The sequence below is a fragment of the Vespula pensylvanica genome, chromosome 3 (assembly GCF_014466175.1).
Source record: "Vespula pensylvanica isolate Volc-1 chromosome 3, ASM1446617v1, whole genome shotgun sequence".
NCBI lineage: Eukaryota > Metazoa > Arthropoda > Insecta > Hymenoptera > Vespidae > Vespula > Vespula pensylvanica.
Genome location: NC_057687.1, coordinates 9,258,682 through 9,281,181, shown reverse-complemented (window position 1 = coordinate 9,281,181; position 22,500 = coordinate 9,258,682). Strand labels below are relative to the sequence as shown.

General features: G+C 34.7%; 1 protein-coding gene across 5 annotated transcripts in view; it reads right to left on the bottom strand.

The window, feature by feature from the left end:
- The window catches only part of LOC122628181 (putative uncharacterized protein DDB_G0271606), a 103,888-nt gene that overhangs the window by 26,106 nt on the left and 55,282 nt on the right, over positions 1 to 22,500 (bottom strand). The window contains exons 1-2 of one of the 5 annotated variants that reach the window (XM_043810178.1): positions 16,249 to 16,274; positions 6,505 to 6,787 (exon numbers count right to left, since the gene is read on the bottom strand). The exons of 2 other annotated variants lie outside the window; for them this stretch is intronic. In XM_043810178.1, coding sequence (XP_043666113.1) covers positions 6,505 to 6,787; positions 16,249 to 16,259 — 294 coding nt within the window. In that variant the 5' untranslated portion in view covers positions 16,260 to 16,274. Of the gene's footprint in view, positions 1 to 6,504; positions 6,788 to 13,727; positions 13,793 to 16,248; positions 16,299 to 22,500 lie in introns of those variants that run through there. 2 more of the 5 variants (XM_043810177.1, XM_043810180.1) reach the window with 2 other exon arrangements.

Here is a 22,500-nt window from a genome sequence, read left to right as displayed (position 1 = left end):
AAACTCTTCTCTCTCTCTCTCTCTCTCTTTCTCTCTGTCTTTCTCTTTCTCTTCAACTTTGATCAATTTTTTTAATTTCCTCCCTTTCTTCCTTCTCCCCTTTGCACCCTCTCTTATCCTTCTCTTCTTCGAATTTCATGGAGTTTTTCTTTCTCGTTCGACTGACAGTTAATTATTTCGAAATCTGACGGAAAACTAGAGTGGGTTTAACGCTCTAACCCGAATCGTGGTTTAAAGGATCGAGCTTTTCAAGGGGAGATAGAGAGAAAAATGGTCTTCTTTGGGGGGAGGGAGAGAAGGATGGGGAGAGAAGAAGGGATGAGGATAAGGTGGGCGGACGAAAGACGTAAAACGATAGAAAGGAAAGAGGGTCGAAGTCGAAATCGAAGCCTATGTGATCGAGGGTTGTTGAGCATCTCGGAGGGTTCTGGGCCAAACGATAAACGTTCTTTGCTACGATCTCTCTCTCTCTCTCTCTCTCCTTTTCTTTACGGTAGATCTTGAAAAAAAAAGAAGAGAGAAAAAAAAACTTAGTCCCTACGGTCTTGTTTTTATCAATCCATCTGTCGCAAAAGAAAATAAATGTGCTTTTCGTTTTTTGTTTTTTTTTTTTTTTCAACCATGATATATTTAGACTTAATTATTTAATAGATCATTCAATAATTTTAATCCTTGATACGTACATCCCTATTTCCTATTTCGTTACGAATGAGACATGGAAAAGTTGCTTATCGCTTCGGGGAAGAAGTTATTATTTGGTGTTAGAGAAGAAATTCGTTAACAAACTTTCGCCGAACATACACACTCCATGTCCATCGATTATTATTATTTCCTAGAAACTCGAAGTAACTTCTCTCTTAACGGTGTTGCGCGCGCACACACAAACACCCACACACATATACACATCTATAGAAGGTACATATACAAAGTGATGCGCGTTCAGGAAATTAATGCCCGGAATTCTATCAAGGATGTCAGCTCGATGGAGATACGCTCGTTACGCGTCCGTCCTAACGAGCTTGCGTTCTCTACCCGGCAGACATTTTCATTTCTATCACATAAGCTATCTTCTACTCGAACAGACTGTAAAATTGATATATATATATATATATATATATATATATATATATATATATATATAATCGCTCGACACTCAGAAGTGAGAGAACGAAGGACAGGATAGGATTCGAAATAAAAGACAATTTTTTATTTTGCTTTTTTTTCTCGTTTTTTTTCTTTTCACGATCGATAGATAGTTCGATCTTTCGAGGCATCTTCAAAAATTGTTACAAGTGAACGTATGGATACGAACATCGATAAGGATCACTGAAAGCTGAATCGTTACTTGAAACTTTCCTGTGAAAATGAGAACGTAAGGAAAAATGTAACTTTGAAACTTTGAAAAGCCCTCGGAGTATACTCTAAACTACATACATATGTGCATACATATATAAGTATCCGTAGGCCATCGAGAAACTTTGCGCGTTTTTCTTGGAAGATCGGTAAAAAGGTGGAACGTAGATGTAAATGTGAGAATAGTAAAGAATCGTAAATTTATTTTCTCTATCTTTTATCTATCGACGCTCTCGAATGAAAACTACTTACTATTCCTACGATCGTAGAGATTCGAAGGAAAAAGAGAAGAAAAGAAATCAACGATTTTTATCAAAGAAACGATAAAAATGATTTTCACCAACGATTGTAATTATTTTACGTTTAATCGTTAATATATACGATGACGATATACGTAACGATTAATGTAATAAAACGAACAGAATGATATTCATTAAAAATAAATAAATCAATGTGCTTACTCGAAAGAGAAATATCGAAAGTAATTACGTATGTAGATACTTTCGAAGTATGATCGAAATATCCATTTTTAAATGGAGGATCTATAGGGTAGGGAAATAGAGAGAAGAGAGGCGTGATTGATCTTTCTACCCTCTCTCTCTGTATTTTGGCGAGGAAATTTCATCGGGAAATTAATTTATATCGAATTTCGAGGCCACCGGATGCGGCACTATGGCTGACGTTAAAGCACATCCCTTGTAAGTAGCTGGCTCATCTCCTAGTAAATGGTAACATTTGCACGGGCCAAGCACAAACGTCCTATATTTAGGAGCGTATTGCATCCTTGGACGTGGGTGTACGTGTATACCGAAACGCAATTCTATGTCACGGATAGTGATAGCTAGTAGCATCTCTCTGCTTCTCTCTCTCTCTCTCTCTTATATACACACTCTCTTTCTCTATTCACTACCGTGTTCTCTATATACAACCGGACGCGTACGGTGACGTATGTCCGTTCCGTTTAAGGTAACTGATCCTTCTTATCCAAGGTATCGGTTTACACAGGGCTATCCATAGCTACAAGCCTAGAGAGGCATATAGTGGTTGGAAATGTATGATATAACCCTTTGTACAAAGGAGAGAAAGAGATTTCTCATGTTTCCAATGAGATTCGACATAATGACGACTATAATGCCGGTCCTTTCGTTTACTCGATACAAACGTTTTTTTTTTTTTTTTTTTTTTTTTTTTTTTTTTTTTTTTTTTTTTTTCAAAGAAAAAGAAAAAGTAGAGAGAGAGAGAGATAGAGAGAGAGAGAGAGAGAGAGAGAGTTTCAAGAGAGTAGATTAATTAAATACGATTAATATTCCACAGTTAAGACTATACATATATTTATAGAGTAAATATATATCTTTTAGAACTAAACCGTTCTCGTATGAGTTAAAGTTGTTATAATATTCTGCTACTTGTATAAACGACGTCAAAGAGGTGCAACGAACTTAGAACGGACGTAGAAAACGCTTCAGTTTTCGTTTATCTTACGAGACCTCCATTTTATGTATTATTATATTATGTATTTATAATTGTTGATTAAGAAGGAATAGAACATTGTAATTATCTAAAATACGTTTCGACCTTTATGTATTGGTACGTACTTACGTATATTACGTGCATGCATTTTTACGTAAGATTTCAATTTTCGAAAATGAGGTATTATAATCGACACGGTTGTTTCGTTGCAAAACTATTAGACTTAGTTTATGCTATGTATTTATGTAAGTACGTATGTATGTACGTACATATGTACCTACTTACGTTTGACCTCTAGGAGGTCTATCGCTTGATATTCGAGAGAAAAGATCGATATTTACATACATACATAGACACTTATATACGTACATATATACATTATATATGTATGTACGTGCACTCTCTTTGGATGAGAACGGATCACCGTCGAGTGCACGGTGATCTGATCGTGCTTATTACACCTACTCGATCGTTAGCAACGCCGGTTTATCGCGATAAAACCGGCAAATCGATGTAGATAAGTAAGTACACATTTACGTATGTATGTATGTATGTATGTATGTATGTATATAGGTAGAAAAATTTTATTCGATTTGAACGAAGGTCTAATAATAATCATTTTCTACGATAAAACATTTTACGTTTGTAAAAGTGTCCATTTTAATTTTACATTCGTAGAAAGTCTGTGTTTTTTTTTCTTTTTTTTTTTTTCTCTTACTTTCGAAAGAGTAAACAAAATAAAATTTGTTTTGAGTAATAAGTCGCGTAAGCAACGACAACGTTGAATACATTAAAGATTCTCTTTTCATTTCTTTTCGCACGTGACACATGGTATATGCTACATACACATTTTATATATATATATATATATATATATATATATATGATGTGTGTGTACGTACGTACTTATCCTACGTAACTACGCATACACACACGCACATATACACATAGATATTTACTATTAGAAACGTAAGGATACTGGTGTTCTCCTTTGAACGACGTTAAAGACGTCGTTGTGCCAATTTCGCCGTGGTGATTAAGAAAATTCCGTCGTCTTTACTCGAGAGAACGACGATATACGTCTCTGTGTGAACATAGAACAAGAGAGAGAGAGAGAGAAAGAGAGAAAGAGAAATAAAGAGAGACAGAAAGAGAGAGAGAGAGAGAGAGAGAGAGAGAGAGAGAGAGAGTGTGTGTGTACAAAAGGATCCTTTAAATCGATCCTCTCTCTTTCTCTCCCTTTCTTTCGTAGTCAAATAAATTCCCGTAGGTGCTATAGCCAGAAGGAATAGAATCTGTGTGGTGTGTGTATTTCGAAAGAGACCAACCTTTCAGAGACGTTCCAAGTTACACAAAAGAAGGCATCCAATTTAGCGAAGAAGAAAGAAGAAGAAGAGAGAAAACGAAGAAAACGAAGATGAAGAAGAAGAAGAAGAAGAAGAAGACGGAATGTTAGTTAGTCTTTGACGAGCAACGATAGTTCTCCACTTGTCGTCGTTTTCAAGAGTCTTCCGGGAGATAGAGTAGCACGTTTAGAAATTCTTAATAATTATCCTCCTTTATATTATTAACACCCTTTAGAATTGTCTCTAGATATCGTTTGTTGGTAGATAATAACCGGCCAGACCGGATGATTTTCTTTCGCGACATTGTTCCATGGAACCTTCGTAATTATTATGCGAATAAAGACGATAATAAGGATTTCTATCCTTTTTCTTCTTTTTTTTTTTTTCTTCTTTTTTTCTATCATTTTCAGGGACAGCGAGTATATCCCGCGAACATAAATAATAGGTTGAAACTTTTGAAAGCAAGGAAGGATAGGGGATGCGGGATTGGGGGATGAGGGTGCGGATGGTTTTGTCAAATTGATGGTTCTCTCAAACAAAGAGAATTAAATATATATTATTTATACGTACGTATCAGAATGTACCAACGAAAAATGTACAACAGGATTATTATGAGATCTAATGATTCTTTTTTCTTTTTTTTCTCTTCTTTTATCGTTTTTTTTTAAATAAAAAAAAAAAAAAAAAAAAAAAAAATGTCGAGATAGGTTAATCTTATTTTCGAGAGGATGGATGGATCCTTATCGTGTATTCATCCTTTTTGGGCTAATTAGAGTTTAATGACAAAACTTTCTAAAAATCTTCAATGACTACAGGAGACAAGTGGCATGTTATTTTTTAGGGTCTTTTAATACTCTTTAAAATAGTTACTACTTTCTTTTTCATTTTTATTTTTTTAATTTCATTTTTTGTTAATTTTGAATCATCAGTTTCCCCGGAGAAAATGCATTTCGAATATTCCGATTGAAAAACAATTTGTATTTTATTAAATATTCAAAATGCGTATCGCCGACCACCGTGCAATATAATTGCTCGGTGGTACGTCAAAAATTCTGTAGTATATCCGGTTTATGTATCGATGAATGCCTGGATTGTTAGTATCTTGGCTAACAAAATTATCGATCCACCCTTTTTGCTAAATAATTTGACCTGGAAATCGTAATTTGATTTATTTCAGAACTGGATTTATCTATTAATCTAATTTTTTTTGTTTTCCTTTTTCATACGTATTTTTTCTTTCTATGGGGATATTTACAATCGAGTATATACGTCATCCATCCAATAGTCTTCGTTAGGAGAACTTTAGTACCGACATAGTGCTGAAGAATGCCGTCGAATTACACCGGGTGTATCGGAAAATATTCGATGTTACGTCGAACAAAGATTTTATTATTGTATTACTGAGGTCAGCGATACGCATTTTGAATATTTAATAAAGTAAAAGTTGTCCTCAATTTGAAACAACAATTTCGAAATACACCTTCTCGATAAATATTGATAAAAAATTTGACAAAAATAACATCACTTTATATAAACAGAATTAAGGGATCTATCGAATATCTCACTCGATCTCCTCATTGTTATTTAACAAACATTCTTTAGGAGCTTGTCATCCCCATTTAGAGAATCAATGGATAAATTTACAAGAACCTGTTTCTTTCGAGTACAAGATTGGCCTGTCTCGGCGACTTTACAAAAGTAAAAAAAAAAAAAAAAAAAATAAAAAATCATTAAATTTCATAATACTCCCAGTGAACAAATTTTTCCTTCGAATACGAAATTAGATTTCGTAATCACAAGTTAGGGAAAAAAATTATCGGTTTTCGTAATAATCCTGTCGGACGACACTTTTTCTTGAAGAAAAAAATCTCTATATTTCATAAGTCGTAAATTAGGAAAAAAGTCATTAGATTTCATAATAATTCTGTTGGACAGCGCTTTCCCTTGAGACAAGGAGTCACTAGATTTCATAATCGTAGATCGGGACAGGAGTCATTGAATTTTACAATGATCCTAAGTGGACGATATTTTTCCTTGGGGTAAGAGATCATTAGATTCCACAAATATAGATCGGGACAGGAGTTATTAAATTTCATAATGATCCTGATGGACGATACTTTTTCTTGGGGTAAAAAATCATTACATTTCATAAACATAAAATTCAAATTGATCAAAAGTCAAGAGACTTGACGATTTTTATAAACCCTTTTCCTTGAGATACTATATATACATACAGTGTATATATACATACATACAAACATATATATATATATATATATATATATATATACACATAGATTCACATTGTAGATCGTATACCGCAAAACGCGCTTACCTCGTTCTCGAGGCGAGCATTCTCATTGGTATCGGGTTCCTTGCCATCCGGAAGTTTCTCCTTAATAGACAGCAGTTTCGGTTTCCTCCTTGATCTTCCATGACGTAGCTTCACCGTAACCGTCTTCGACTTGAAGTTTTCCGCCGGATAAACGCAAGCCAACATTGTACTGCCGTCCCGCGCGGAGGAACTATTTACGTTCTTCGAGGAAATCTCAAGGTTCCTCCTAACGCTCTTTACTTCCGGTATCGTCGCTATACTTTGATTGCACCGCGCCACGTTTCTTAACGCGGCGACACGTGATTATTTCAAATCTCTTCTTCTATTCTCTTACTGATGGATCAATCTATCTCCGTTGGACGGAGAAAGAGAGAGAGAGAGAGAGAGAGAGATAAAGAGAGATATATATATATATTTCTCTCCTCTCATATATTTCTAACTTTCGTTAACGAAAAATTAGATAATGAAACGCAATGTTCTCAACGTTCCATGGACGGACGACCTTTAAAAAGAAGAGATTTTTTGCACGCTCGAATAAAGTCGAGTAGAGTTAGAATGTACCTACATACATAATATAAAGTAAGTATTTATGTAGGTATACCCTCTCTTTTTTTATTTCTCCTTTTCTTTCTTTTCTTTGTATCTATGTATTGTACATTGTACAACACGCGAATACAAAGGGAAAGAGAAAGAAATAAAAGAAAAGAAAAGAAAAGAAAAAGAAATAAACAAACAAAAATACACGCACACACCGAGCGAAGATCTTACGAGGTGGTATCTTTCTTCTCTTTCTGTTACAAAAAAAGAAAAAAAGAAAAAAAGAAAGAAAGAAAATGAATTCCTCGTATAAAAAGTTGAAAAATAGTATTCCCAAGATGACCCGAGTTTGCATCGGGTCGATGTGCGTTCTAACTTATGTTTATTAAGTACCAGACCGAAGAGAATGATAGTAGGAGGAGGGTGAGAATATGGACCATTTTCCTTGCTTTTATTTATTTTATCGAAGATCTCTGGTAAACGGGAAGGCCGGGATAGATCGTGTTTAACGGAATTAACTTAAGTACCGAGTAGAAGGGATAGAGGATGAAGAAGTGGAGGAGAGGAGAGAGGAGGAGGATGATAACTGAGAATCTTTTTCATTACTTTAACGTTTCTGCCATTAGATAGGTAGCCAAGAGCTCGTGATGATAATTTCCCTGCGTCGATCGTGATGCTTGTGAATTTTGTCTGTGAGAAGTATGTGTATGCTTATACGCGTGTACGTGTGTATGTGTGTCTAAAAGAGAGAGAGAGAGAGAGAGAGAGAGAAAGAGAGAGAGAGAGAGAGAGAGAGAGAGAGAGAGACCAGTTGGTTGGTTATAATAGAGAGTCCTGCTATTAGCCGAATTACTAGCTCGACTAATTTCTCGTATGCTACTACTGAATAAAGTGGGTGAGTGAGTGAGTGAGTGAGTGAGTGAGAGAGAGAGAGAGAGAGAGAGAGAGAGAGAGAGAGAGAGAGAGAGAGAGAGAGAGAGGAAGAAAAGCTGGAGAATCGAAGCGCATTGCCCTGAAGCCGTACGGGTTGATCAGTAAAAGCCGACGTAATTGTGGGCTCTAGCGTTAATCCAAAACATTCTCGATTCCACGAGCTTTACCTTTGATATCGCTAGAGGCTGAAGTCAACTAGAGGTAGAGAGAAAGAGAGAGAGAGAGAGAGAGAGAGAGAGAGAGAGAGAGAGAGAGAGAGAGAGAGAAAGAGAAAGAGAAAGATATATAGATAGATAGAGAGAAAATGGTTTCTGTAATAACGATCAAGCAACAGATACTGCAACAGGCTGGCTATTTCCCATCGAATTTTCTTTACCAATTCCTTTCTCTAAAACGTCTGCTCTATGAAATCCCTATATCTAATATCACCGTTCCATCGATTTCCTAATTAATCATCATTTCGGAGAATATTCATTTGGGTGTATAATTTGTTGAAAGATAATTCGACTAGAAAGAGGATGACTCTTGCCATTTATGTTTCAATCGATTCAATCTATATTCCTATATTCGTTATTAATTAGACAATTGGAAATGCGGTAAGCGTTTAATACTCATCGATGATTAATAAAAGAAGAGTCTCTGATTGGATAGTTCATCGCGTAAACTACAATTGCAGTCTATTTCTTTGGAAACATAATCTTCGATTAAAGTACGATACACGTAACACAGTTGTGTGTAGAAAACTTTGGCAAGAAACCCGTTGGCTTTTAAGTTACCAACAGCAAACTCCTTTACATGATGTTCGTCAACCGATCCTAATATCTAAAGCTTGTCCTTGCCGCAGGGAATCTAACTTTGCTTATGAGTTCTATTTCTCTCTCTCTCTCTCTCTCTCTCTCTCTCTCTCTCTGTCTGTCTGTCTTCCTTTTGCATCCTCTTCCTCGTAAAGTCAATTCCACGAACGTTCTCGCGCGAAAACGAGGAATAACTCGAACCCATTTCCGATTCATCCCCTTTATCTTCAAGATGAAATTTTCTTTCTTTCTTTCTTTCTTTCTTTCTTTCTTTTTTTTTTTTACTTTCATTTCTTTTTTTTTTTGTTGTTCTTCCTCCTCCATTGTCTCACCCTAATTCTCAATAAAAATGACTCTTATTTCTTACTTCTCACGATCCCATTTCTGCGGTGTAATGGTGCGACAAATCGGGAAAGAAAAAAAGAGACAGCCGATAAACGAGAAAGTTCTCTCTTTCTCTTTTACTTTGTTTGTTTCTTTTCTTTCTTTTTTCCTTTGATTAAACAACGTAAAAGAAAACTCGTAGTTTTAGCAAAATGTTTTCTACATTTTTACATTAATCTTTTTCGTTTCGTTCTCTCTCTCTCTCTCTCTTTGTGTCCGTCCCTCTTCTTCTCTCATGACGTCTGACACCTTGTAAAGAGTCGTCGCAGAGACAAACGCGAGTACGTTGAGGAAGAAGAAGCTGCAGGAGACGAGGAAGACAGGCCAAAGTAATTGCATTACAAACGTCAAAACAGATAGACGTCCTAGCAGTTGCCTGCTTAACTCGTAGTCGTTGTCGTCGTTCGTATTCGTCGTCGTCTTATTACATTCTCTATTCTCTACTACATTTTCATCGTCCTTTGCGCATTTTTTTCTTTCTCTCTCTTTCTTTCTTTATTCTTTTTTTCTTTATTCTTTTTTTTTTCTCTATTTATTCGTTACCCCATACAATTTTCGAATAAGCGTTTAATAAAATTTTACCGCTGAGCTATGTAAAATATATAAGGCCTGTTTTAAAGTCTGCCTAAGCGTACCGATTTTCACGTAAATCGAGCACAAGAGAGAATTATCTATGTCAGTCGGTCGACACGGCTCTTACGAGAGATAGAGAGAAAGAGAGAGAAATATGTACAAGGTGGATCGAAATATTTCTATAGATAATTTCAAAAATTAATTATTCGTTAACTTTTCCTTCTCTTTTTTCTCTTTTTTTTTTTTCTTTTTTTACTTTTTACAAATATTACAGGAATTAATAACAAGCTGGCTGGCTGGCTTTGATAACAGTCCGAGCAAAAAATTTGATATTTAAGTCTCGAAAAATATAATAATAATCGATTTTTAAAGTTACACACAGACTTTTAGTACACCCTATAAAACGAAAGAGAGAAAGAGAGAAAGACAGAGACAGAGACAAAGAGAGAGAGAGAGAGAGAGAGAGAGGAGAGCAAAAGCAAAGTAGACGTTTACCCGTAGAACTTTCGGGTCGCGTTTACCTCGTTAATTTTTCTATATCGGCGCAATGAAAAGTTCTTCCGAAAAACTTTTTCTTTTTCCTCCCTTCCTCCTTTTCTCTCCATCCCTCTCTCTCTTTCTTTTTTCTCTTGCTTTTCCGCAAGAGGCAACCTTGCCTCGCTCGTTATAACGGGCCGATGACTCGACCCATCTCGGCATCTTTTCACGGTTCAATTTCAAAACGCAAACTTTCTACCCTCGGCGTATTAACGTTGCTAACGCATATACGTCTAATAGACTACGCCAACTTGAATTTCTCTTTTCCTTCTTTTTTTTCTCTCCTTCTTCTCCCCTTCGTAATGATTTTACAGGGTTCGAAAAAAGAAAGATCGGAAATACAAAAAAAAAAAAAAAAGAGAGAGAAGAAGAAGAAAACAGAATCGAAACAGACAAAAGAGAGGAAAAGAAAAAATATATGGAAAGCTTTAGAGAAGCTTTTTACAATATTTGAATTTTTTATAACGTTGAATTGAACATACAAATTTTATCGTTTGAAAATCTTCGATGGTGGTGCAATATGATCGTGAGCGTTCAATACCACAGACGAGATTTACACGAGATGGTCTAGCTAAACTCGTCGAATTCGGGTAATGCAAAGCTGTCTGATAAATCTTCGAAGGTTTTAAAGGAACACGCGCGAACGAGCAAGCGAGCTTTGAATCGAGCTCGACCCAGATACTATGTCGATCTATGCCGACCATGGAAATCGCACCAGGATCGGTTCTACCCCATATACATTTACTATTCGATCCTCATGAATATATGTGTACGTAGCTAACATATAGATCATACCTTTTCTTCTCCAATATGATAGAATATATAACTTTATCTATGGGTCTATGAATGAAATAAGCTTTCGTTCAAGTTCGATCTCGACTGAAAGGTAAAACACGCTATGAGGTATCTTAAAAAGTTCAACAAATTATCTGGGATTTTAGTTATATAAAATAAGACTTAACTTTGTTTGATTGGATAGAGAATAGAAAAAGAAAAAAGAAATCGTACACACACACACACACACAAACGCATATATATATATATATATAAATATAGAGAGGAGAGAAATAGTTTCGTAAGGTCAAAAGTTCGTACGACGAGTTTAGAAATCAATTACTCGTTTTTCGAGACTTTTTAGGCTTTTTCTTTTCTTCCTTTCTTTCTTTTTTTTTTGTTTCTTCCAAATCGTAAAACTTCAACCCTAGGGAACTTTTGTACTCGGTGAAAAAATAAAAATAAAAAAAGAAAAAGAAATGATCGATTTAAACAAAAATATTTTAGAAAAGGGTCCATTCGTTTTTACAAAATTATCGAAGAATTTTCAGCCCACACTCTATATTGAATATTCATATAAATATATATATATATATATATATATATATATATATATTGTGAGAACAGAAGTAAATAAGAAAAAACGCGTTGATATATACGAATCTGACTTTAAATAATACGAAACTAAATGGAATCTCGTGATGATGCTGACAAAGATACTTATATATATATATATATATATATATATATATATATATATATATATATATATATCAGTATACATAGAATCGTTCGAAAAAGTTGGCAGATCGATCGATCTCTTCGAAGCGATACGATAATACACCACTTGTAAGGAAACACATTGTGCCTTTTGAATAAATAAAATATATCGATAGAGAATTTTCACCCGTATCACCTCTCTCTTTTTTTCCTTCCATCCTCCCCCATTGAATATCAAAGATTTTTCTTTTTTTTCTCTTTTCTATATTTCCATTTTCTTTCGACGCTACAATCTGAATCCGTAGAAATCCTACAGGATTTAATCTCGCGAGAGAGATTATTCGTTGTATTGCGATAATCTCTCTCTCTCTCTCTCTCTCTCTCTCGCTAACTCTCTCTTTTTCTTTTTATTTTTTTTAAACATAAATTTAAGCGAAAACCGTTCAAGGTGGCACGACGAACGAGCGATTCTCCGAAGGTGGTCGAACGAAAAGAAAAGAACAAAAAACATAGAAAATTAAAAGAAAAAAAAAAAAAAAAAAAGAAAAAAAAAGAGAAAAAAAACATTCGAGAAAAGACAATGGTATCGGGGGCGACAGCCTCTTTGTGTGTAAAACGAGAGAGATTTCGTGCCTCTTCGTGTATACGACGCCTTGCATTTTTCCCTTCCCCTTTCCTCTCGATCTCTTCTTCCTATCGCTCTCTCTCTCTCTCTCTCTCTCTCTCTCTCTCTCTCTCTCTTTCTCTCTCTCTCCCTATCTTTCCTTCTTTCATTGCAACCTCCCATATAGCGTCTCCTTGCATGTCACATTGATGTAATCAACGAGAAGAACAGAGATAGAGACAGAGATGAAGAAATAAAGAGACAGAGACAGAGACAGAGAGAGAGAGAGAGAGAGAGAGAGAGAGAGAGAGAGATAAAAATATAAATAAGAAGGCACGTCATTCGACGAGGACGATTTTTAACGACCACTCAAGAAATACGACACAGAGAGAGTGAGAGAGAGAAAGAGAGAGAGAGAGAGAGAGAGAGAGAGAAGATAATGATTTCTTACTTTGAATAACCGAAGATACCGCGTGTCTCAAACGAAAAGAAAAGTACCTATAATTCTCGATCCCGTCTTTTACAATGTAAATCAACTTTTAGCGTATCATTACTCGTAATTTCTTCTTCTTCTTCTTCTTCTTCTTCTTCTTCTTCTCCTTTTTTCCTTCTTTATACTCTTCCTCCTCTCCTATAGTTCCTCGAAACTATATCTTTAGCGTTTCTCTTTAAAATTCGAGTGTACCATTTACTTAGAAACTTCTTTAAATTCTCGAAGCATCTTCTCGATAACTCCTTGTGGGTCATTCGTTAAGAAATAAATATTTTCTTTCCTTTTGTATGTGGCTTTCAGTACGAATTTAATTAATTAACAACATGTTAGTTACGTTAAGACGTATTTATTCCACTAATCACCGATATCGTTTTAATCTCCAACCATCTCCCCTCTCCCTCTTTTTTTTTTTTTTTTTTAGACGAGTTCAAGGTAATTGGACTTAGCACGAGATAGCGTTGCGAGAAAAGAATTTTTCAAGCGTTCGCGAACGCGTATTTCATTTCGTTCACGTGTATCATCATCTTTGTGCTACGAGGAAAGATAAATATCTTTATGGATCTTTTCATTAACCATCTACCCCTCACTCAGCCCTTACCCGCTGCTCCACGTCTTTTTCTATTACTTTGTCTTTCTTTTATATTTCTTAACAAGAAACGATGAAATTTGTCAAAAATGATATTCCGCGGAACATATTACTACGTTTGTAAGAAGCGAGAAGGATAATTAACGAGAAAGAGAATTTTTAACGAGAGCTTCAAAGTAAAAAGAGATAAAAAAAAAGAAGAAAGAAAGAGAAATAAATCAAAGTCTTTGTCGTTCAAAGATTATCTTTCTCTTTTTATTTCTCTCTCTTTCACTCTTGAAATCTTACCGTTGCATCGGCCGACATACGGTACACGCGTAAATGACGTTCACTTGCATTACGATGTCTATGCATTTGTGTAAGTAAATACGTATCTATGTACGTACGTATGTATCTACATATGTATGTATCTAAATATGTATGTATTACGTTAACATCCTAACTGCATTTTCCGCGTACGAGTTCAACTGCGGAAAAGAGGAATGAATTAGAAGGAAAATAAAGCAGAGAAAAACCAGAAGAGAGAAAGAAAGAAGAGAGAGAGAGAGAGAGAGAGAGAGAGAGAGAGAGAGAGAGAGAGAAGACAAACACGCATACAAAACTAGAAGCAACAGCGTCACCCTTTTACTATCCACTAGTTGATATATTTTCTTCACTTGGAGAAAAAGTCCTTCGGTTAGTTACGTTTTACCATGGTAAAAAGGTGATACTCGACTCGGTACTTTGTGTTTGAAAAAGTAACGAAGATTCTATATATTTTTGTACGGAAAAAAAAGAAAAAAAAAAAAAGAAAAAAATAAAAAAAGAGAGAGAGGAAAAAAAAATTGATATCGCGATACGAGTGTCGCCTTAGCAACTTTCTAACGTCAGCAATGAACCCTCGTCCGGCTTCCTTCGGCAAAAGATAAGAGGAACGACAGCGTCTAGGAGAAAAGTCGATGAACATAAATCTTGAAAGAGGGTGTTACGTTGATATCGTATAAACGGACGTTGCGTCGTTGGATACTCGGGTAAACTCTCATTGAGGCCGCTGCTTTTTTCTTTTTTTTTTTTTTAAATCTACTCTTACTATATTATCAATGATTCGATTAAATACATTCTATTGTGCGAATTAAAATCACCGAAGATATTTCTTTATTATCTTTTTCTAGTTTTTTAGTTTTTTCATCTTTCGATCTTTTTATTTCTTTTCTCTCTTTTTTCCTTTGTTTGCTTCTATTAGGTAACATTTAAATATTCAGTCTCTCTTCAATCTTTCTATGTCTTTTTTCAATCTTTTTGTTTCTCTTTTCTTTTTTCCCTTTTGCTTCGACTACTTAATATTTTTGTTCTTTATCAAAGATCTTCTTTAATATTCTTCGACGATACGTCGCGTCGGTAAGTAGAATGAAATTTTGAAAGAGAAAGAGAGAGAGAGAGAGAGAGAGAGAGAGAGAGAGAGAGAGAGAGAGAGAGAATAGTTATGCGTATTTATTAACGTATGTAGATGCGATTGTTGGAGAGTCTTGAGGGGAATATTAAACTCATGCAACAATGCATTTCTAGCCAGCGAGTAAGCTTGTTCCCATTCATACATTTTCAAAGCAGAGATAGAGAAAGAGATAGATAGGTAGATAGATAGATAGATAGATAGATAGATACATAGATAGATAGATAGATAGAAAGAGAGAGAGAGAGAGAGAGAGAGAAAGAGAGTATTGTCTCCCTTTCTCTAATTCAGCCTATACTCTAGTTTCCAATCTACCGCTAATAGAAACCTGTGGGGTAGCTCTTCGCTTCCTCATTCAATTTTCGTGCGTATTTCGAATGATTGTTACGAGAGAAAGGGAAATTCGATTCGGTGAGGAATATTTGCTTTCTCGTTTTCCGGAAAGGTTTCTTCGTAGGTAAGGTTCGTACCATTTACAAAACCTTTCTGCACAGCGAGTTGTAACGATGTAAACTAGAATGTTCTGGCTAAACGAGAAAGAGAAAGAGAAATAGAAAGAGAGAAATAGAAAGAGAGGGAAAGTACATACGGACAATTATATATTAGACACAGTTGCACGAATTTCTCTCGAGGCTTATATAAATACCCGAAAGAGAAAGAGAAAGAGAGAGAGAGAGAGAGATTTATTATGATGCGTAAACATCATAAACATGCGTTGTGTATGATATGAGAACGAAGATGTTACGGTTTCGCGTTTTAATAACAATTCACGTAATTAGACGTAATTATGTCTACCATGACGAATCTCATACGAAATAATAATCTTTAGAACGAAGAAAAATTGATGAAATAATAATATGGGTAAAACAATTTTCTTAACTCTTTATTATAATGATATTATAACGATTTTATATGTTTTCTATTCTTTATAGTGCGATAATGACATTATAACGATCTTATATCTTTTCCATTCTTGATGAAATATGTTTACACACACACACACACACACATACATATATATATATATAATATATAATATATAATATATACTACTGTATACATTATATACTATACATTCTCTCTCAGGCATTTAACGTGGTGTCTCTTGTCGTCGCTCAAGTAAACAAAATTCTTGTTACGAAGTGAACACACCAACCAACGTCGAGGGATATATATCCCGTATGTTAGCCGATAGTTACAATATACCTATACATAGATGTAACAAAAGTATGTGTATGTGTATATATACCTACATGCGTAAACGAGAGAGAGAGAGAGAGGATGGCTATCGCGTATGGTTATTCATCGAAGTGCACGCGAAGAGAAGCGCGTATAGAACGTATGTATTAACGCGCGAATTAATGCACGCGACGACCATACCTTCCCTTCATTCCTCAGTACCATCCTCGTCCTCGTCCTTGTCCCCATCCCCGTCCCCGTCCCCATCCCCGTCCCCGTCCTCATCACCGTTCCCATCCCCGTCCTTGTCCCTGTCTCTCATCCCTTCTACCCTTTTACTCTTGCTCGGCACTTTACAGCTTCCATCCAGCTTTCGCGGTCCATTGTTTTCGAGGCACCTGCCGATCGGCTTTTCACGACGTTCAAAATGCTAACCGATCGTACCTGAGAGGAGTAAACCGTGAACGAATAAAATTATTGAGTTTGAAGAAGAATAAGATTCTCAAGATTCTCGTCTTTTCGTTCTTTTATCTCTTTCTCTCTGCCTCTCTCTACTCTTTTTTTTCTCTTTTTCTCTCTGTTTCTTTTAGAAAAGGGAAACGTTCTCGTTTCTCTTCTTTCTCTCCGGAAGCTCAGAGATTCGCGTCCGTGTGCACATCTCTTTGTATGCCTGTATTTGTTTGTCTATTTGTGTATGTATTTGTATGTGTGAAAGAAAGAGGAAGAGAAAGAGGAAGAGAGAGAAAAAGAGGAAGAGAGAGAGAGAGAGAGAGGAAACAAAGTTGCCTACGTTTTTCACGATATAAAAGAGAGACAGAGGATGATAGCAGGTGGGCCCTTCGATTGGTAATAATCGCTTTACTACCGCTGACAACTTTCCGCGATCGTTCGCGGAATAGAAATACTGGTTATTGAAATTCGAAACTAGGACTGGAGTTGAGCGCTACGAGTGAATCGAAAAGGAAATTATCGTGTTACTTCGTATCGAGAAAAAGAGAAATATATATATATATATATATATATATATATATATTGCTCTATACTATAATAATAAGAACAATATATATATATGTATATTATATATAAAATAAAATATATATAAATATATATATTGCTCTTTACTATACTACAAGACCAATATATATATATATATATATATATATATATATATATATATATATATATTATATGCAATATATACTATACTATACTACAATGCAATATATATATATATGTATATGTATATATATATATATTGCTCTTGTTGTCATGATGAAATTTCAAGAATACTTTTCAACAATGTTTTGTCTCTTTCTCTCTCTCTCTCTCTCTCTCTCTCTCTCTCTCTCTCTCTCTCTCTCTCTCTCTCTCTCTCTCTATCACTTTCTCTCTGATTCTCTTTCTCACTTTTCATGAAAATCGAGTGACGTTGATATTGTAACGTTGCTGAGTCTAGTCGTTTAACGGAGCTTTCAAAGAAAATTCGGAGAACGTATTGACGGGAGAAATCGATGAAAATGATAGACGTTTAGTTTCTTTTCTCAATTTTTAGCTCTCAGCTTTTATACGCGAGAGGAATAAAAAGTTCTCTTGGTGTGATATTTAAAAATCAATTATTCTCATTCGAGACTTTTTAAGCTAATTTTCTCTCTATCTTTTTTTTACGGACCGGCATAGGATATTTTGGCACATCTAGAAATTTTTGGTACCATTTCTGTATAAGTATATATATATATATATATATATATATATATATATATATATATATATCTTCCTCTTTCTCCCTTTTACTCTTTAATGTTATCATTTGTACGAAATATTTATTAAAAAGCCTGCGTATGATGGGCGTCGTGTTAACCCAGAAATTTTCGAGAGCGTTTAAAAACAACGTACACGTACACACGTACACATTATACACGCGCACGTATAAAGATATACATAAAACAAAAAAAAATATGCATTCATGTTATGGATTAATTGAAATTGTCGGTCAAGGATTGGACAAGTACGATCAAATATTCGTGAATTTCTCTCGTTTAGATTAATCGATCCAAATTTTCGAATGAATCGATCATTATTATCGATCGAAAATATAAAATATATAAAAAGGAAACGATCGTTATCGGATCATATTTACGAGAAAGAGAAAGTTATAAGAGTAAGGAGAAAAAGGGGGAAAAAAAAAGAAAAGAAATATATATTTATAAGGGAAAAGGAAAGAAAAGACAAAAGATATAATAAAAAAAAAAAAGAATAGAGAGAAAAGGTGATGTTGAAAAAAATAAAAAGGACACGATTCGCGAGTTTTTCCTAGTGATCGTTGTCATTACCGGGGGGAAATTTAAGTTGGATATTAAAACTTTTCTGGTGCGTTCTGGTATCGCTTGTCTTTCTCTATTTCTCTCTCTCTCTGTTTTTCTGTTTCTCTCTTTATCTCTCTGAGGGCCAATATAGTTACAAGAAAAAGGGAAAAAGAAGGATAACTAGAAGTAGAAGGAGATATAGATATAAGATGTACAAGAGTGGAGAAAACGTTTCTTTCTCTCTTTCTCTCTCTCTCTCTCTCTCTCTTTCTTCTTTATCTTTACAATATGAAGAACATTTTCCAAGTTTTCAGATTAAAAATCCTAGTGTATTAACGATTATTCCTCGAAGCTTTTCTATTCTTTTCGAAAAACTCGTTAACGCTCGTCTGCATAAAAAAATATCTTTTATATCGAAACTACGATACGTTTCATCGTTTTTTATGGATATTCTATATGAGAAAGAGAAAAAGAAACGCACACACTCACGCGAACACATGCACGAAGAAAAAAAGAGAGAGAAACGTGGAAAAGATATATAGAAAGATAGCACGTACATAGTTTCATGTTAGATTTTGTGATAGATTTCATCCCCATCGTGAGGAAGTTCTAACGAAATCTTTTAAATATACTTTCCTTTTTTCTTTTCTACTATATTGTAAAGAAAAAAATCTATCAAATTTTATGACGACTCCATCCGTCTATCCATACTAGTAATCACTCACTGGCATACATCCGACTCACGCACTACGCGCGCACACACACATATGCATATATACACACACACGCGAATATTTTTACGTAGGGATGACAATAAAAATCCATTCGCGATACACGATCGAGGCCGATTAAATTTTTCAAAATTATTTCGTTGTTCGTTCGACGAATACCGAAAACTCGATGGTTCGGTTTATTACATATAGATACGTCTATATTAGAGAATTTCTATTTTTTTATTCTCTTTCGATTAAATTTCGAAAACGATTAAGTGTGAATACGTTTGAAATTAATTCGACTAGATATTCATAGTTGGTTACGTATATTTATAACTATTATTATAAAATATATATATATATATATATCTAAAAAAAAATTTCATATATATAAGATGTATATGAAACTTTTCTTAACTTTTTCACATGAAAAATTTATTTCGAAATCGTTCGAAGATATCGAATATAAATGTTTCGTTACTCGTGAAAGATTAATACAGGAAAAGGGTAAAGCTTAAAGAGCGAATATATTCGATACCGTTTTCTTTGTCTCTCTTTTTTTTTTTTTTTTTTTTGATAATCTTTTTTCCTTCCTTCCTTCCGTTTTTTCTCCCTCGACTATCTACTTCGTTTTCATCTGTTAATTACGAGAGATTCCATCGGTCCATTCGATTATCGCTTAATTAAAAATTTTACATCTCTCGAGTCACATTCGATATCAATTCGCTAATCGAATTCTATCTTTATCTTTATTTTTATCTTTATCTCTTTCTTTCTTTTCCTGTTTCTCTTTCATCTTTTTTTCCGTTTCCCTTTTTATTTTATTTCGTTACATGTTCCATTTTTATCAATATATAACGGCGAAAACGTGATTTCTACAAATCGATTACTCTTTCTCGAGCCACCCCAGGCTAATTTTATTTATTTATTTATTTATTTACTTTTTCGAATCATAAAGCCTCGGAAATTTTTTACGACGTGAAAAAATGTAGAAATAAGAAGCTTCTCGATAGATAGAGCACTTTTTTCTTTTTTTTTAAATCATCCGCGAAACTTTCGTTCCACATTCTGTGGAATTTCAAAGAGATCCCTCATTCGGAAATAAAATCGATAGTTCTATGTCGTGGTATCGTCGACGAACGAAAATTCAAGATTTTTCGAAGCGTAGAGGAGACTTTCTTATATCCGAAGAAATCCCGTTTTAGAAGAGATACATAAGAGAAGAGAGAGGGTGAGAGGGTGAGAGAGAGAGAGTGAGAGAGAGAGAGAGAAAGAGAGAGAGAGAGACTTCGACGAGGAAACATCCTCAGGATTTGCGAGTTCACCGTAACGCTTTTAATACTAACAAGGATGAGTACAAAGCCCTGTAAGACTCAAGATGTTGTTATTATTATTCGAGAAGAGCTTCGCGTGACTTCGAATAAACGTGTCCTTCCCGATTAACGTCATCGGATTTGCTTCTGTATAAAACTTAGACATGGATGTATTCGAAGCGTCTATCTATGTGTTGTTCGTTCGGAGAAAGGATTTTAATCGGTTTTGTATAAACTTAGAAAGAGTATACCGATATATACGAGGAGATGATAGTAACTTTGGTCTTGTTATAATGTTTAATGTAACGCGTTGTTTAATAATACGTATTTAAAAGTTAATCCGCCAAATGAAATTTCGGTGATGAAAACAATTTCGTTAAATCGTTTATTACGTTTATTATTAGTATATCAAAAGTAGTATGAGAGAGAAAGAAAGAGAGGAATCGTTGAGAATACGTCGTGTCTTTGATGAATATGAGAACGTGACATTCATAAACGGAATCGATTCGAATCGATATCGAGTAAACCGAACATAAAAAATACATAGATGAAAGAGAAGTAAATGTTTATTCACCTCTCTCTCTCTCTCACCCCCAGTCCCGCCACCCTGTTTATTTTTCAACGAAAACAGAAATTTCTATCAACGTTAGAATTCTATAAGACTCTTTTTGATTTCCAAATCTTCTTCTCGACCTAAGTAAGCGATTGGATGTCGAAGAGATCATAAAAAGAATCGGATTAAAAATCGTATTGGTATAAAAGAAATATTTCGAAATCGTGTTAGTACGAAATCGATTATAAAATGTCGTATTTTCAAAATGATTAATAATAACAATAATAATAATGAAAGAAAGAAAGAAAGATAAAAAGAAAAAAAGAATTTCTTTTCCAATTGAATCATCTTATATTCTCCGTCGGTTTCGTTCGATGAAAATAGTAAAGTTTAAGTTTAAAAGCTTCCCAAGCGATATCGACGGAACAGAACGTTTATAACCATTATAAGAAATAAAGAGTCGATTCTCGCGACTCGATATCCCAGCAGTCGATTCGGCACGACGTTAGCGAAGGAGCTAACATAGAATATCTCGAAGCATTTCCGATCGGCATTTTAATTTACGCCCTTCCAGATATATAAAGTCCTAAATTCTTCGCGACTATTAAACCCGACACACTCTGTTCGAGGCTTGACCTGGATCGACGAAGAAGAAGAAGAAGAAGGAATAAGTATACTACGAACGTTTTATTTCGTTCCCTTTCTCCTCTCACCCCTTCACACACCCCCTATCCCATCTCTTTTATTCTCCCTTTTCCACCTTTTACAAAATGCCAATGACTGCTTTCTCGATCGTGAAATAATTGTTTTCTTTTTCTTCTGTTTTCTTTTTTCCTTTACATATAATAAACAACACCACGATTTACCTATACACGAGTAATATAAACAAAACGTTTTGTACGTATAATATTGTTACTATTATATCTACGTATAGACACGTTCCATTTGGAGAAATTGCTCATGAAATATTTCTAGTCGAAAATATGGTGATTTTTAAATATCCCATATGCGAACGTGATTATTAAATCATTTTTAAACACACGGCCAGCAAATTAGCCAGAATCATTGTACCGACCGAAACCGGTGATGGAAAACGAACAATAACTTCCGTATGAAAAGATTAATCTCGATTTAGATTATTACGTTCCAAAATTCATTTCCCCGCCACCGTGAATAATCGCCAAACGGTGGTAATCGCATTTAAACGTAAACTACGTGTTTTCCCTTCTTCGCGTTCGTTCGCCTGGAAAATTACTAAAAATAATTGAAAATCCTCTCTCGCGAGCGCGCGCTGATTGCGGTTAATGATCGTGCCAAAGGAACAAAAGGAAGGAACGAATAAAAAAAAAAAAAAAAAAGAAAAGAAAGAAAAGAAAAGAAAAAAGAATGAAGAAAAAGAAACGAAAAGATAAAGGAAAATAAATTTCTTCTCCTTTTATATCCCTCTTTTTTTTCTTTCCTCGAACGATTAAAATTCGAATTCACAATGATCGCAATATATATAATTGATAAAAAGAATTTCCATTTCGTTTTCTCCGCTACAATTTTATACTACCTTATTTTCTTTTTCC